The 17,728-nt window shown below is 37.3% G+C and overlaps 1 protein-coding gene across 2 annotated transcripts in view; it reads right to left on the bottom strand.

Moving 5' to 3' along the window:
- Nucleotides 1-355: 355 nt before the first annotated feature.
- Nucleotides 356-17,728, bottom strand: part of LOC150081121 (ubiquitin carboxyl-terminal hydrolase 24-like) — a 908,750-nt gene continuing 891,377 nt past the window's right edge. For both annotated transcript variants that reach the window (XM_090381072.1, XM_090381073.1), the window contains exons 58-59: nucleotides 4,006-4,177; nucleotides 356-731 (exon numbers count right to left, since the gene is read on the bottom strand). In XM_090381072.1, the coding sequence (XP_090237198.1) occupies nucleotides 525-731; nucleotides 4,006-4,177 (379 nt within the window). In that variant the 3' untranslated portion in view covers nucleotides 356-524. The remainder of the gene's footprint in view (nucleotides 732-4,005; nucleotides 4,178-17,728) is intronic.

Raw genomic sequence — 17,728 nt, 5'->3', positions numbered from 1 at the left:
GTACCCATGCATAAACAAACTCTTTCATAATCTTAGGCATTTAGCCAAGAAATAGTTTTAAGTTATTTATCAAAAAAAAAAAAAAGACAATTTCAAAGGACTAACTTTTTAATGATTTTTTATTAACAACAAATCAATCAGATGCAATACAGAAGTTTCATGTACAAAACTTTTGAGGTCAGCAGCACATTGCTTTCTTGTAACTGCTTTTTGTGCAACATATTAATCAACTTTTATTGCTTCCATCTAATAGCACCTTTAAAGTTTCATCAACTAAAACTCTTATATCAACAAAATTTTATCACAATATAATAATTACAAAAAAGGCACAGCAAAATATGAATATTTAGAAATTGCAACCATTCAAAATTTTCAGTTAAAAGAAATATTTTAATTCAATTAATTCCTGATACAGTGATAAAAATTTAATACACTGTACAAGTGTCAATTTAGAATGGCATGCATAATAATGGTTTTCACACCACATAATAATAGTTCTGTACAACGCTGGTGTGACCATTATCTTATGTATCTATAGAGTCCAGATCATCCATTCCTTGTACTCTCTTTAACTTCAACCTACCTTCTTTTTCACTTGCATGAGAAATTATTTCTGAAGAATTAGCCTGGAGTCCTTCATTTTTTGTATCTTCGTCTAGATCCATTATAATCTCCTGATTATCAGGGGATTCCAGTTCTGTTAACAAAGCAGTAGCTTCAGCTAGAGTATCCTGATAAAAGAGACATGTGAAACACTTATGGCCAGATTTATATTTTTTTATCAAAATATGCTTATTCAGTAAAATCCCATTACACCAAATATTTCAGTAGAGAGAACAAATCATTTTTTGTGTAAATAAATTTTGCTGAAATCATTATTGCTCAAAATTATAAACTATTTGCTCGAATAATTTTTTTCTACACTTTGTAACCAAGAGGAGTAGTAAATTCTGTTTTATTTTACTTAAATAGTGATGATGTTAAAAGCAATAATGAATAAAATAATATGTACTACAAAAGTAAATATATATCTGAACAGAGATTGTTGATTGTTTTTAAAGCATGTTTTACTACTTTAGCATTAGAACCAGTAGAGGCATACAATGCAAGAAAGCAAGCTTATGCAGAATCAGCCAAAAAAAAAAAACCCTCCCATTTCACCCCTCCATTCATTCCAAATTGCCTGTCCAGCTCAGCCTTAAATTTATTTAGGCTATCAACTTCCAAAACAAAAGATAATTTGTTTCACCAATCAACCACTCGCTGGCTAAAGGCAAATTTCTGCACATCTATTCTACAACTACCCCCAGGGGGGGGCTCACATTTGGTGAATATGGGCTTGGCACACACAGGGTCTTGAGCTGGATATCATCATTCTTCTCTCTCTCTCTCTCTCTCTCTCTCTCTCTCTCTCTCTCTCTCTCTCTCTCTCTCTCTCTCTCTCAGGGGTAACTCAATTTTTTTTTTCTTGGCTGGTGCAGCAAAAACCTCAGGCTTCCTTGTACTGTATGGCTAATTATAATGATGATAATAATAATAATAATAATAATAGTAACTGTTTTTCCTCAATTTGAATCTCTGCCCCCCTCGGAGTCTTAATCTGAGCAAGAGAAGAATCCCATCACATCAGCATTGAGCCTGCTCAACCCATTCAAGGCCTTATACACATCAAACAGACCACCTTGCAGGTGCCTACTCTCCAGGCAAAGCAATTTGCAGAACTTAAGCCTTTCTTGGTAAGAGCACCTCTTTGTTACCCTCACCAATCTTGTTTTCCTTCAGTTGGAACACAAGGAAATCAAGAAGTGCCTGAACGAGAAATATCATCAGAGACTCAGAAGCCTGCTGAAAGCAAAATTGAAAGGAGAGAACACAGTTAAAGCCATAAACACCTCTGCAGCTCCAGTACTAAATTACTCCTTTGGGGTCATAGATTGGACTAACACCGAGCTAGAGGATATCATGCGAAAGACAAGGACCGTGATGACCAAGAGCCGCCAACACCAGCCGAAGTCAGCAGTGAAGAGAATAACAGTACCTCGGAAAGAGGGAGGAAGAGACCTGATAGAACAACAGAAAACAGCGATAGTTAACCTGAAGGATTACTTCGAGAACAACACAGCGCCACTCCACCAGGCCATAAGGAAGATAGATAAGTGGTATACCCCCACTCAACCTAAGCGAGGAGCCCCCTCCTGGCCAGATGGCACAAGAAATGAAGCTAGAAAGATGGGCAAAGAAGACACTACAATGACCATCAAGATCACATCGATAACACTGCTTCCAATGCATGGCTCACAAGAGGGACGCTCTTCCCCGAGACTGAAGGATTCATGCTGGCCATCCAAGACCAGGTAATCAACACCAGAAACTATAGAAAATACATCGCCAAGGGGTTGGAAATGTCAGATGACACATTAACGATGCCACCTGGCCTCAGAAACGATCCAACACGTCACCGAGGGGTACAAGGTGATCACCCAGACTGAGTACACTCATAGACACGACCAGGTAGCCAGGATAATACATCAGACGCTAGTGAGGAAATACCAGTTGACCAAAGAAAGTGTCACACTACAAGTACGAACTCCAGGTAGTGCTAGAGACCCCAAACTGTACTGGGACTGCGCCATAATAACAGATAAGACCATCCTGCACAACAGACAGGACATAACCCTCGTGGACAAGATGGAAAAGCTACTTACCCGATTGACACTGCGGTGCCCAACACTAGCAATGTCCAGAAACCCCATGAGGAAAAAATTAGGAAGTACACAAAAGAGACATGAGATCAAGGAGATGTGGCATATGCAAGAAGTAAAGACCATTCCGATCATTGTGTTGACCACCAGTATGGTGCCAAAGACTGTAAATAGCAGCCTAGCAGCAATATGTCTCCTAGAGAACACCTACAAGGAACTCCAAAAAGTCAGATTCCTGAACATCTGTTGGATAGCCAGAGAGTTCCTGGACCAACAGTAACAAAAAAAAATTTTTTGCAAAAAATTTTGTTTACCTTTTTTGAAGCAAAATTGACTGAGGTGTGAAATGCATAATGTCCCTCTTCCCCAGAAATACTCATAGATCCCTCTGGGGTGGCTGTGCTCCAGGTTCTTAACTGGTTGCAAGCTGAACCTTAAACATACATATATTTTTTTATTTTCCGTACTTCCCATCAATTATGGCAAATGGTACGCTTTACAAAATGCCCAAACATTAGAGTACATAACTGGGACATCACGCTACTGTGGTCATCCACTGATGAAATGCAGGGGTCATACATTCCCTGAAGGACCCAGACTGAGATTACTTTCAGATCAGAAGTGGTCAATCCTAAAGATGTTAATAGATTTGCAGACGTCCTGCACCACACACCTCTGAAAGAGACTGTAACTGTAGATATATTGGGACTCTTCCAAATTGTTGTTTAATTAATGATTTCAAACTACTATTAGAATCATAGTACCTTCGTTTCAACCTGTGACACATCTCGAGATCATGGCCAGAACCACCACTTGTGCATCTAAAAGAAACAGGAAGCCATCTCTTGTGCATAGAAGGTTGGGCTTTCCCAGATCTTCACCCGTTTAGAACCTTGGCTCTTTCTGAATCAGCCAACCCTTTTGAGACTATTCTGCACCACGTTGACATCATATCTAGTAATACATATGACAATGTTGAGCAATATGGGCGAGAGATTCCAGCACCATACATCCACCCAGCAATCTCTCTCTCCAAACTTTTCCCTAGATATCCTCGAGAGGGTCGAGGACATCTAGGGGAAGATTTAAATTAATAAGCGCATGGCCAGATAGTAATCTGGTGCCATCTCTCACTCATTGATGCTGGGATCATTTAAGACACTGTGCTTTTAACTCATTGTTGACTATCCAAAATTTTAGTTCATTTAATTTTAGAAAATTAAATGAACTTAAATGAGCTTAGAAAATTAAAAAAACAACAATGACAACAACAAAAGAATGATGTGTAATTTAAGTAACTTACCTGTGCACTTACTGTCCTCTGGAATGTTTTTGTATTTGAATCCTCATTTGATAATGGAATTGATGAGGGAGAGCTCCAATATGTATGTTCTGACATCATTTTCTTTAACCAGTTAACAGCCCACTGCCACTTGGCTGGAGTTTGCATTAAGTAATCTTTTGCAAGTGAGCACCTGTAAATTTCAGTAATTATTTTTAAGCAAACTTAACTTTACAGAATTAACAAAAACATACCAACTTGAACTTTAAACTTACTTGACAGTAAGTAGTTATAAATGAACATTTTTCAGGGTGGACCAGTGTGGTATGTGGAATTGCTCAGAAGGGAGGGCCACTCCTGTTTCTAATCTTTCTCAACCCTTTTTAGCATCAATGTTTTGAAGGTTGTTTCAAACAGACTAGCAGTACCCATTGCAAAAATTTCACAATTGGTAGCAGAGTTTTCCTCTAGCGAATATTTCACAATTGGTAGCACAGTTTTTATTGCCTGATATTTTCAGAAAAATTTTGGACAATTCATTGTCATCTCTATAAAATACTACTGAAAACGGCAGAATATTAAAAAATATGCTAAAAACTCACTTTTCACTTTAAAAACTCGGTCAAACTTTCATTATTAGTGTTTCATTTCTTCCATTTTCTGCAGATGCTTCTACTGTACAGTACTTCTTCAGTATCTAGCAAATATCAGTGCTGATGTTGACATTTCAACTCCCCTGGTACCTCATTTCCATGTGTTTAATGTCCTGTTTAAACCTCTCACCCTGTTTTTATTACCTGATATTTTCAGAACATTTTTGGACAATTCATTGTTATCTCTATAAAATACTACTGAAAAGGGCAGAATATTAAAAAGTACACTAAAAACTCACCTTTCACTTTAAAAACTCAGTCAAACTTTCATTATTAGTGTTTCATTTCTTTCATTTTCTTGCAGTTGCTTCTACTGTACAGTACCTCTTCAGTAGGTGCCTCCGTAGCCAGGTGGGCAGGAGCAGCAGTGCATAGCACACGATTCTGGATTAGACCGGGGTTTGAGCCCGTGACCACTAAATACGGAGGATGCGGAAAGGTCAGGGAATGACCACCGCATATCCCCGGAGCAATATGGCCTTAGTTGCTAATGCTCCTAAAAACCAAACAAGAACATTTCATCCACCCATTCACTTTAAAAGTTGGTCTAGTTCTGCCTTGAATTTATTTCAGCTGTCAACTTCTACAATGAAAGATGTAAGTTTGTTCCAGCAATCAACCACACACTGGCTAAATTTCCGCACGTCTAGTCTACAATTTGAAGTTATGTCCCCTTAGGCGATTAATCTGGGCAAGAGCTTGCACAAACCATTCAAGGCTTAATACACCTCAATCAGATCACCTTGCAGGTGCCTAGTAATAATAATTTAATAATAATAATAGTGGTAGTAATGGGAAATGATGCAGTGTAGTGTAACTGTAGAGTTTAATATTTTAATAAAGAAGGTTTTAATCATGAAGTTGGAATATATTTTTCTGTTTTAGATAAGTAATTTTATTCTAGGAAGGCTAGAACTAATTTAAAACTCTACGAACATAATGGCAGAGTGCAACACACATAATATAAATTTGACAGTGCAACATGTATTATTGCATTCAAGCATCTATAAGTTTAGTATAGTATTTTCAAATTAAATTAAATTTAAATGGAAATCATGCCTCAGATTAGAGTAGCAAAAGGCTCAAAGTAGCAGGAGTGGTGTGGCTCTGGGGAGAAATTAAGGGATTGGTTCTCCTATGAATGATACAACCACAGGGGATGTCTTGGTGTGTGTGTGTTCAGTGCAAAGAGTGTGAATAAATAAAGCACAAACTCACTGTTTTGACGGGCATTTAAGACAGCTTGAAGAATAGGATGGATGCCCTTGAAGCAAATAAAATAAGGTCACATGAAGCTTTCAGCTGTTGAACTAAACACCAGAGCTTACACTAGTGCAGAATGCACTGCTCCTGCAGGAGGTGGTTATTGTCGGTGACTCTATTTTTAAGGGAAATGGGAAATACATTGTGCAAAAAAGGATAGATAGAATAGGACTAGGATGCTCTCTTATAACCCATCTCTATAATCAGTATTTCAACTAAGGCATGAGATTATCTAAATATCTTCTCCCAATCGACTATCTCTTCATCCATAGCAGTAACTTGCCATTAATGCCATACTGCTCCAATTTGTATAGCCATCCTTTATGTGCAACAGCGTCAAAGGTTTTCTGAAATCTAAGTATATAATATGAAAATAACTTTTTGCATCCAGTTCCTTTGTTATTTGTTATTGTTCAATTATAGACTCCCATCAGATTGATCAACCAAGTTAACAAATCCATGCTGTGACTGCATTGTAATTGCTGTCTTTTCTGTCTAGACTGCCGTACATTACTTCTTTAATTAACCAGTGACACTATTATTTTCCAGGCAATAGAAGTTAAGCTAACAGGTCTGTAATTACTCATGTTACCTTTTAATCCCTTGTAATATAGAGTGGAGCAGTAAATCAGAATGCTTTAAAATGGGGAATTTTACTTTACAGATATTGATGGGAACTTGTGGTTGGTCACTCACACACTAGCAAGACTTTTATGGATTTATTAGATAAGTTTTCTACAGCAGCATGTAGAGAGGCAACAAGAGGAATACTCTTGATCTGGTTATCAGCAGGATTCTTGATGCATTAAGATTGTGCAGGTAACAGAATCACTGTGTGGCATTGATCACAGTGTTCTGATGTGGCATTTATTTGAAGACATAACTATTATCAAGGGTAAAGGAGGGACATTTGCTTTTGGAAGGTGACCAATAGCAAATTCTTAATGGGAAGCATTCAGGGAAGTAATCATAGAAGCTACTAGGCTTTTCATACTAACCTAAGAAATACTGTTTAAAGCTTTGACTTAAATGGATGTCAGATGAACTGATGGCAGAGAATAAAAATGCATGGGATACATATAAATTATCAGGTGATAACAGAAGCCCATGGTAGGTATAAGTACATCTGTAATCAAGTAAAAAAAGGAGATTAGGCAAGCTAAGGCGTATTACACCTTATTACGTATTACATCTTTGGCAAAGAATGCAAACAAAAGCAAAGACTTCTATTCTGATATTAACAGCAGAAGTAAGTAGTTGAATCACATTGATCTCCATGATATCAATGGTTTAACTTGCTGATAAATTGAACAGGCCCCCCCATCCTTTTGCATCTACATTCACGCATCAGGAATTCTTTAGGGAAGGGTATGACAGAAATTTATAAAAAAAGTAACAGAGAGCTAAACGCTTTTGTGAGGGGAAAGTTGAACAGAAATTATTGAAGATAAACATAAAAAAAGGCACCAGGGTGGACAGTTTTTATCCAATTATATTAAAGAAGGCAGCAAAGGAGGTAATCAAATGCTTAGCCATAATTATGCAAGCATTTTTCAGGGGAGGTGCTATGGACTGGAGAAATGTATCCTCAATTCACAAAGGGGATTAAAAGGTAACATGAGTAATTACAGACCTGTTAGCTTAACTTCTATTGCCTGGAAAATAATGGCATCACTGGTTAATTAAAGAAGTAATGTAGTAGAGCCTGGACAGAAAAGACAGCCATTACAATGCAGTCACAGCATGGATTTATTAATGCATAATCATGTTTGATCAATCTGATCAGATACTATAATGTAACAGTAAACAAGGAACTGGATGCAAAAAGTAATTTGGATAGAGAGTCATTATAAAATCCTTGTGCAGTTTAAATTTTCATAACTTCCATTCTATACACGAGGCTTGTAAGACTTGTAAATGGCGACCACCACACTATTGTATTTGGTTTGAAGCCACGACAGCAATATAATGATTTACAGTCACAAGATCTTAGACGTTTCTCAATGAATACCATTAATTCTATACATGATAAAATCAATCTGCAAAAATGGTAAGTAAAAGAATTTATTACAGTTTTACATACATTTATTCCTGGGATTGTTAATTCTCAACATGATTTGCAGTAAAGGATTGTTCTACAGATGCCACACTTTCCTCATTTACACTTGGACTTCTAGATCATAGTTTATCATTGACGGAACCTGTTTCTTTAAACTTTTTCAGCCAGTTAGTTATGGAATTCCTATCTGGTGCATCTTTGTTGTAATGGGTTCTAAATCTTTTTGTACTGCAATTAGACTTTAACCCGGCCAACCACAGCACACAATTTACTTTCTCTTGTATTGAAGGCATTTGGTCAAGCCTAATTCTGCAAAATAAATAATAATAATAAAATTTTTGCTAAACTACAATAAAATAAACGAATCGCTCTTAGTACATACTAAACTTCACTAAATTACATTTCTAACGTTTTTTACAGATTGATTTTATCATGTATGGAATGGAAGTTATGAAAATTTAAAACTGCACAAAGACTTTATAATGACCCTGTACTTAGATTTCAGAAAAACCTTTGATACTGTTGAAAATAAAGGATGGCTATAAAAATTAGAGCAGTGTGGCATTAAGGGTAAGTTACTGCTATGGATAAAGAGATGGCTGAGCAGGAGAAGAGAGAGGTTATCTGTGTCGTTATTAGGATAGGTGGTGTAGTGATGGTTGTGTTAAGTGCGTATGGAATTGTGCTCCCCTTTTTTGATGTATAAGTGTGGTTTAAAGAGTAGTTATGTTTATTAAATATATGACATGGATAGAGATAACATTGGTGAGTCATAGGATAAAATTCTATTGCAGGTGCTGAAGAGACATACAAGATATTGGTGTTTGAAAATTTTGTCTCCACTAGCAACACATACATAGACCATAGCCTCATAGGTTTACCATAGAGGATTTTCCCTTGTGAAAATTCCCACAGACTTTACATTGTCCCGTTGAAATAACATTACACAAAATGGCGACTTGATATCTTGTTGCCTTGGATATTTACTGGCTTGGGTTAGCCACCTTTAGGGAGAAGCCATTAAATATTTATATGTGATCATATACTGCGGACATATTAGTGTTTTATTACATAGAATTCACATTTACATTCTGGTAAAGTCCCATAAAGTTTTGGGCTACTTTTAAAGAAACTTAAAGTGGCTATAGCTCTCTTAATTTTGGGGTTGAGGATCTTATATTTGAAGAAAAGAATCTTCTTGAAATTATTTATTTGGTGCATAATTTTGTGGTTCCCCCTGTCCATTAGGGGGCTGAGATCTGAAAACCCTCCTTGGGGAAATCTTCAACTCTTATACAGATTTCATCCAGGGTGGGGAAAAGACATATTGATAGGCTGTGGGAATTAATTGGTTTTTGTTGTCTAGATTACTTTTCTAAATAACATAATGTCAGAAGAAGATGGGATATTACTTGGTCCCAGGAATTTACAGCATATTCTTCCTCTGTAGATTTTGCAACAAGACAGATGTCTCTTGAGAAAGAATCTTCTCAGACACCAGTAAGGAATAAAGGTAAAAGGAAATCAAAGATCTCTAAAACTATTATAATAAGGGAAAAAGGCAAATCGAAACTTGATAAAACAAATATGGAAAAAATTATGACCTTGAATGATGAAGAAGATATGAACCGCCCGTCTCTCGTTAAAGTAGTTCAAGTAAGTACGGCTGAGAACGGTGAGGGTTATGGAGTTTTTGTTCCCCAAGTGGTGTATGGGATTATATAATTACTGTTTGTAGGGAGGACCATAGAATTTCTTTTATAGATGGTTTAAACTTGGGAGGATCATTAAATGCCTCTGAGGTGTATGTAGCATTGGCTAAGATAAGAAGGGCTTTAGGAGAAATAATGTCTAAAGTGTCAAGAAAAATAACAAAACCAGCATCCAATAGAATTTTTGGTCTCTGGGATGGCTTGGAGGTGGTGACAACAGCTTTGGTTGTGGACAATGAGCGCCTCAAGGTATGAGCCAGGGATCTGTAGGAGAGTGCTTGTCAGATAAATCACATTTTAGATTGCCAGATTGAACTTCATAAGAAGTCTTATGCAGAGATAGTGCGGCAGGATCTCAAGTTGATGATCCTGTGAACATCAAGAATAACCAAGATCCAAAAGGGGACTGGCAGTGCTAGTTGGGATAGTCCTTATCAGTTCCTAGAGGTGTGCCTAATACTCAGAATCTGGTTATTCTCAGGCCCACTGAGGACTCTTCCTTGAGTTTGAGTCAGAACATAAAGCAGAAAGTGACTCAAGTCATTAAGTGTGACCACAAGGAGATGAAAGTAAAAGGTATTCGTCTCCTTAGGAATAAGGGGATCTTTGTGGAGACCACAAATTCGGCGAATGCTAATAGGATCTTTTCTGCTCCTGCCTTGAAAGAGATAGGTCTTACAATGGAGAAACAGTTATCAGATCCAACAGTGTTAATATATGGTGTTCCTTGTGATTATGTTAAGGACGATACACTTGAAGATCTATTCGTTAAAAACTTAAAAGATTTTAGATTCTCGAAGGATGAAGTTAAAGGCTAGGTGTCTTTTAGATTTCGTTCTAGATCAGGTACAAAAGTGGTTAATTGGGTAATCGGATTTAGTCCTCGTATGTTGAGGTATATTCTGGAGAGTGATAGAATCTATCTTGGATTCACATCACACAGGTTCCGTAGGTTTATGATTGTAAGCAAATGTTTCCATTGTTTAGAGTATGGCCACTCGGCCCAATTTTTTTCCCATAAGGCAGTTTCTTGTGGACACTGTGCAGAGGGTGGTCATGTCTATAGCGTGTCCCCATAAAGAAGATTCTCCAAAATGTATCAACTGTAAGAAACGTGGTAGAGATTATAATCATTCTGTAAGGGATGCTAAGTGTCCAGAATACTTGAAAGCGGTACAGTTTACGGACAGTAGAACAAAACATGAGTGATAATGGTTCAAATTCAGTGACAGAGTTGGCTGATAAGAATCCAACTTTGGGTGATGTTTTTATATGAGGGTGTAAAAGTTCTTCAGATAAATGGTCAGCACTCAAGAGTGGCAATGGATGAGATTAGAATAGCAGCATTTGAAAATAACTTTGACATTATTTGCATACAGGAACCCTTACATTCTTTGCAGGTGGGGATCCATAAAGTTATTGGTTTTTCAATCTCGGCAAGAATTATTCATTCACTTGACAAATCTTCAAAAAGTGAAATAGTTGTTTTAAATAATGATCTGGTGGTTACAGATCTGTGCATGGACACTGTGATCTGTTTAATGATCTCCACACCTTTCATAAGTTTTTATATTGCATCTGTTTATTGTCCGCCGAATGAGGACATACAATTGACTCTCTATCGTTTGGACAATATATGTACTAATTTCGCTTCTAAAAATCTTATAACTGGATCTAAATGCCAAATCCAACTTCTGGACCAGAGGTTTTACCGACCATAGAGGATTAGCCCTCGAGGATTTAATTTTGTCCTACAACTTGAGTGTGCAAAACTTTCCTGACAAGCCATTCACATTCTCCACCGTGAATGGCGTATCCAACATATATATCACTCTTACCACGGTTAAAATAGATGAAATTCTAACTGACTGGGATGTTATTCCAAGACTTGTAAATAGCGACCACCACGCTATTGTATTTGGTTTGAAGCCACAACAGCAATATAATGATTCACAGCCACAAGATTTTAGATGTTTCTCAATGAATACCATTAAATGGAACAAATTCAAAGATTACCTTCTCACCATTTTCACTGCGAATGTTGTGGAAGATTTAAAGGTCATGACGGCAATGGAATTTACAAATTTTGTCCAAACCCAACTGTATTTGGCAATGGAGTAATCAGCCAAAAGAAAGCTGAACAAATGAACTGCTGTTCCTTGGTGGTCTGCAGACTTAAGTAACCTGCAAAAGCAAGTACAACAGGCTAGAAAAGAATTCCAGCGACATAGGCACCTTTCTGCTAAGGATGTTCAGATGTACAGGGAAGTTTTTAGCATTAGCATGCAAGAAAGAAAGCTTATATAGCATCAGCCAAAAAAAAAAAAAAAAAAAAAAAAACCACCCTTATTTCACCTATCCACTCGCTCTAAATGTTTGTCAAGTTTTGCCTTCAATCTATTTAAGTTATGAACTTCTACAACAACAGATGGAAGTTTGTTCCAACAATCAACCACCTGCTGGCTAAAGGCAAACTTCCGCACATCTATCCTACAACTGCCTTTCCTCAATTTGAATTTATGTCCTCTCAGGCGATTATTCTGAGCAATAGGAAGAATCCCATCAGCATTGAGCATGCCATTGAGCTTTGTACACCTCAATCAGATCACCTCGCAGGTGCCTAGTCTTCAGACACCATAATTTGCAAAACTTAAGCCTTTCTTCGTAAGAACAATCCTTTGTTCCATTCACTAATCTTGTTGCCCTTCTCTGTACTCATTCCAACAGCTCTACGTCCTTCTTAAAATAAGGCCTCCAGACCTCTATACAGTACTTAAGGTGTGGCCTGACTTTGGGGATAATCACTTCCAATACAAGGGATAATCACCTCCTTATCCCTGCTAGAAAAATTCCTGTAAATCATTGACAAGACACCATGAGATACTCTTGCAGACCGTCTGCACTGCTCAGAAAACTTCATATCTGCCTGTACAATTACTCCCAAGTCCTTTTCACGCTCTACCACTGTTAGCGTACTTATTACCACACAGTTGATATGTTACTCTGGGGTTACTGCTTCCCATATGCAGTACTTTACATTTGTCAATGTGTAACTTCAGTTGACACCTCTCAGCCCACCTGCTCAACTTTTCTAGATTCTTTTGCAGCAGCATACTGTCATTAGTGTAATTAATAACCCTGCCGACCTTCATATCGGCTGCAAACTTGGACATCAAGCTTAACACACCATCATCAATATTATTAATAAATACAGAAAACAACAATGGGCCCAACACTTAACCCTGGGAGGGGGGAACTCCACTTAAAACCTTAGTCCACGAAGAGCAGTGTCCACTGATTACCATTCTCTGTCTTCTCCCACTCAACCATCCCTTTATCCATAGCAGCAATTTGCCTCCAATGCCACACTGCTCCAATTTGTGCAGCAGTATCAAAAGCCTTCCTGAGATCCAAGTATATGATATCAAAATTATTCTTTGCATCCAGTTCCTTTGTGACCACATCACAGTATCCAATCAAATTGGTCAGACAAGACTTCCCCTTAACAAACCCATGCTGTGTCTAAGCTATAACTGAAGTCTTGTCTAGATGATCCTGCAATGCTTCTTTAACCAGTGATTTTTTTTTTTTTTTTTTTTTTTTTTTTGATTTGGTAGTTGTTGGCGCATCGGCTTCTGTGGCCATATTGCACCTCCCAAGGTTTTTTTGCAGTACTTTGATCCAAGCCCGAGGCGGGAATCGAACCCGCGACCTTTGGGTTGCCGGGCAGGTACTTTACCCACTCGGCTAGCCCGGTCGGCTTTAACCAGTGCCTCCATTAATTTCACTGGAACAGAAGTTAAACTAACAGGTCTGTAATTACCTGTCTCCCCTTTTGATCCTCCTTTGTGGATTGGGCGTCACATTTGCACATCTCCAGTCCATGGGTACCTCCCCTGAGTCCAAGGAAGCTCTCTCTCATAATTATGGCTAAGGGTTTGCTTACTTCTTTTGCTGCCTCTTTTAATATAACTAGATAGCTTCCATCCACTCCAGGTGCCTTTCTCATGTTTATCTTCAACAATTTCTCCTCCACTCTACTCTCGGTTATTACAAGATTATCTATCTTACTGCTAGAGTTTAATACACCTCTGGCATTCCCCTCCCTGAATAACTCCTCATGTGTGAATGTAGATGCAAAATATTCATTTAGTTTGTTAGCTACCTGAGCAGGATCATCAACAGTTGAACCATCAATATCAAGTGGACCATTTTGATTCATCCCCTTCCTTCTAGAGTTTACATAAATAAAGAACTCTTTGCTGTATATATAAATTGTATATATATTTTGAAAGTTTTGTATATAAATGTAATAATTGTGTATACAAATAAAGGGAATGGAATGTGTCGTTATTAGCCTTGGAGCCACCATGACACACACGTGCACGCACGCACGCACACTTGCTCGCTCGCTCGCTCTGGATGATGAGAATGAAAATGTATATATAATTGCATATAAATCTTCTATGTAAGTTTTGTATATATATATATATATGAATGTATGTAAATTGTGTGTATTAATAAATGGAAAATGTGTGGTTATTAATGGAAACTCCTCTTTGTGGACTAATGTTATTAGTGGAGGCGTCTAGGTTTCAGTAATGGGCCCATTGTTGTTTTCTATTAATGATACTGATGATTATATATCAAGCTTAATGTCTAAGTCTGCACATGATACAAAAGTTGGCAGGTAATTAATAACAATAATGAATGTAAGCTATAGAAACAAGATATAGAAAATTAAGTAGATGGGCTGAGAAATGGCAGCTGAAGTTTAATATTGACAAATGCAAGGTATGCATATGGGGAGAGTAATCCCAGATTAGCATATCAACTGTGTGGTACTACTCAGCATAGTGGAAAATGGCGCCTCCGTAGCCAGGTGGGCAGGAGTAGCACATGCTTCTTGATTAGACCATGGTTCGAGCCCGTGAAAACCAAATACGGAGGATGCGGAAAGATCAGGGAATGACTACCGCATATTCCCAGAGCAATATGGCCTTAGTTGCTAATGATCCTAAAAACCAAATAACAAACAAACTTGGGCTAATTGTGCAGTTAGATACGAAGTTAACTGCTCAGTGAATTTCATATCTGACTGCACACAAGCTGTAGAAGAGCTCATGGGGGTTTTGCTAATGATATACAGGAACTTTGCTAGCAGAGATAACGAAGTGATTGTCCTATTGTCCAAGGCAATGGTTAGGCTGCATCCTGAATACATACAGGTCTGAAAGCCTTATTTTAGGAAGGATGTGGATCTGTTGGAGCAAGTGCAGAGAAGAGGAACAGGATTGGCGACGGGAGTGAAGTGTGCCCTTACTGGTTTGCAAAGGCTTCAGTTTTGTAAATTGCTGTGTCAGGAGACAAGGCAGCTGCAAGGAGATCTGATTAAGATGTTTAAGGCCTTGAATGGACTGAGTAAGCTCGGTGCTGATGGCATTCCTCTGCATTCTTAGACTACACACATGAGGATGTTTAAATTCAAATTGAGTTAGGATGGTTACATAATGTGTGGAAGTGGGTATTCCAAATAGATTCAAGGAAGAACTAGACAAATTATTGGAAGGGATGAACAGGTGATGTGGGAAGGGTTTTCCCCCCTGGCTGATGCTTCATAAGCTTGCTTTCTTAGATATTTTGTACTACTAATACTCATAACACTAATTTACAAACAAAATTCCATCCTTTTTGGTTTTGTCATTAATTGGTGGCTTCTGTACAAGCTGCATGTTATCTTCTTCAGACACCGACATAACACATTACACAGTGCGGACTTTGACATGTTAAGCTCATGAATGGTATATCATGTGGATTTCCCTGGGCCTCATGTAAAACTCCTCAAACCACCTTCACTGCATCCTCACTAATTTTTTTTGCCCACCAGCTCAGTTGGGATGATTGCACAAACTAACATCCTTTATGAATTTTCCATACTATTGAAGAGCTGTAGCTTCTTCCTTGATGGCTTCTTCGATGTTTGAAATTTACTTATAGCAGCTGTTGCAGACTGCAGCTCATCGAACTAATGTATGCACCCACTGCCTTGGCACTGGTAAATTCCACCATGAGTGCAGGTTTGTAATTTGCTATGTAATGTAGTGTGCACATTTGTGATTGGTGAATAAAACTTGAAAATATTCTTTATCCTGGTAGAGGTTTGTTTCATGCCTTATTCATGCAATAACATGTCAGTTTAAGGAGATTTCCAGTAAAATGAGATTTGTGGAAATATTCATTTATAGGCTTTCTCCCAATGTCAAAGCTTCTTGCATATTTCCCCTCTTTTTGACTCTATGAAACAGGAGGCAATAATAAAAGTACCTCCACCTTCATGAATGAGACAGTTTCACTTTTAAAATTTATTTATAACAGTTTTTCTTAAACTGTATATATTTAGACACTGATTTATTTGGGAAATGATTCTGATTGCCATATTCACAGTTTGTTAAAAAGAAATAAATATCTAAATTTTGAACATATTGAGGCTCTTTCCCAATAAAATATCCAATAGTGGTTTGAACTATGTCTCACTCACAAAAGTGGATTCAAGATATGTCAAGCTATCCTAAATTTCATTAAAATTGAATGAGGAGAAATTTGGATTTTTTAAAAAAATAAAATTAAGTTATTTCTGTTATCTGATAGTATAAACCAGAGCTATGATGCTCAATATGTTCTACGTTGATTTCGATATTTGTAAAAAAATAAGAGAAGTTTACCTCAATATGATACGTAGAACACTTCTGTATGATACTCTCCAGAAATTAAAATGAATAAAACTTTAATGCAAAATGATTACAGTAAAAAAATAAATTGAAAACAATTAAAAAAAATAAATTGAACACAATTAAAAATTAATTTAAAAAAGTTTAATGTAAATTTTAAAATGAATTTTTGTGTTGAATTAATTTTTTAATTGTTTTTAATTTATTTTTTTACTGTAATCATTTTGCATTAATGTTTTATTCGTTTTAATTTCTGGAGAGTATCACAACAAAGTGTTCTACGTATCATATTGAGGTAAGCTTCTCTTATTCTTTTACAAAGCTATTTGGTATATACAGGGTGTTTCAAAAGTGATGGTTAATAATTTAAAGGTGAACTGTACAGACTACAACATGCAAAAAAAAAAGCCTAGTAAACATGAGTCCTTAAGTGAACCGTTTGAGATATTGCACATTTCTAGCTGGGATTCACCACTGACTAGGTGAACTGTACAGAGGTGGGATCCACCACTGACTTGTTTGTTTAGGTTAGGATAGGTTATGCTCATTCTCTCCCTTTCCCCTCTCTTAATGCTCTGAGACGTAGCAGGCATACTAGTACTCGTCAAAGGACAGTCAACGTGGAAAGAGGTTACAGCAATGAAGAGTATGCGGACATGCACTTCACGTATGGTAAAGCCAACGGCAGTGCACTCGAGGCTCCACGTTTGTACCAAAGAAGCATTTCCCCGCCAAAGGCAGCCCAACAGGTGCACATTCATCAGGGTACATCAATGCCTTGAGAACATGGGCACTTTGCACATGGAGTATGAGCAGATAGGCCCAGAAGCATAACACCTGATGTTGAGGAAAGGGTGTCAGAAAGAACATCCTGTAACATGTAACATCTGTAAAATCCTGTAGTGTTGAAACCAAAAATTAAAAATGTATTATCTTATGTTTAATAAAACCACCCTTAGCAAAGGATTCACAGCTTTTTTGCTAAACTAGTGCTCCCATAGTCAGTGGCAAATCTTAACAGAAAATGTGCATTATCTCGAAAACAGTTCATTTGCAGCCAGACGTTCACTGGGACTTTTTTGCTTATTTTAGTTTGTACTTTTCACCTTTAAATTATTGACCATCATTTTTGAAACACCTTGTATATATATATATTTTCTAAGTGACAGTGACAAAAAATTTTTCCTGTATATTTTCTTACTACCTTAGAAGGTTTTATGATCAATTCTAATTAAAAATTTTTACTAGTCACTTTCTCCTTCCACACTTATCTATACATATAGAAGAATGATTTCAGCACTACTCAAGAAGGAAAAGTTGGATCAGCAC

The sequence above is a fragment of the Mastigoproctus giganteus genome, chromosome 9 (assembly GCF_048544385.1).
Source record: "Mastigoproctus giganteus isolate SK-2022 chromosome 9, ASM4854438v1, whole genome shotgun sequence".
Classification (NCBI taxonomy): Eukaryota; Metazoa; Arthropoda; class Arachnida; order Uropygi; family Thelyphonidae; genus Mastigoproctus; species Mastigoproctus giganteus.
Note: the sequence above shows the minus strand (reverse complement) of the source record. Positions and strands in the feature narration are given on the sequence as shown.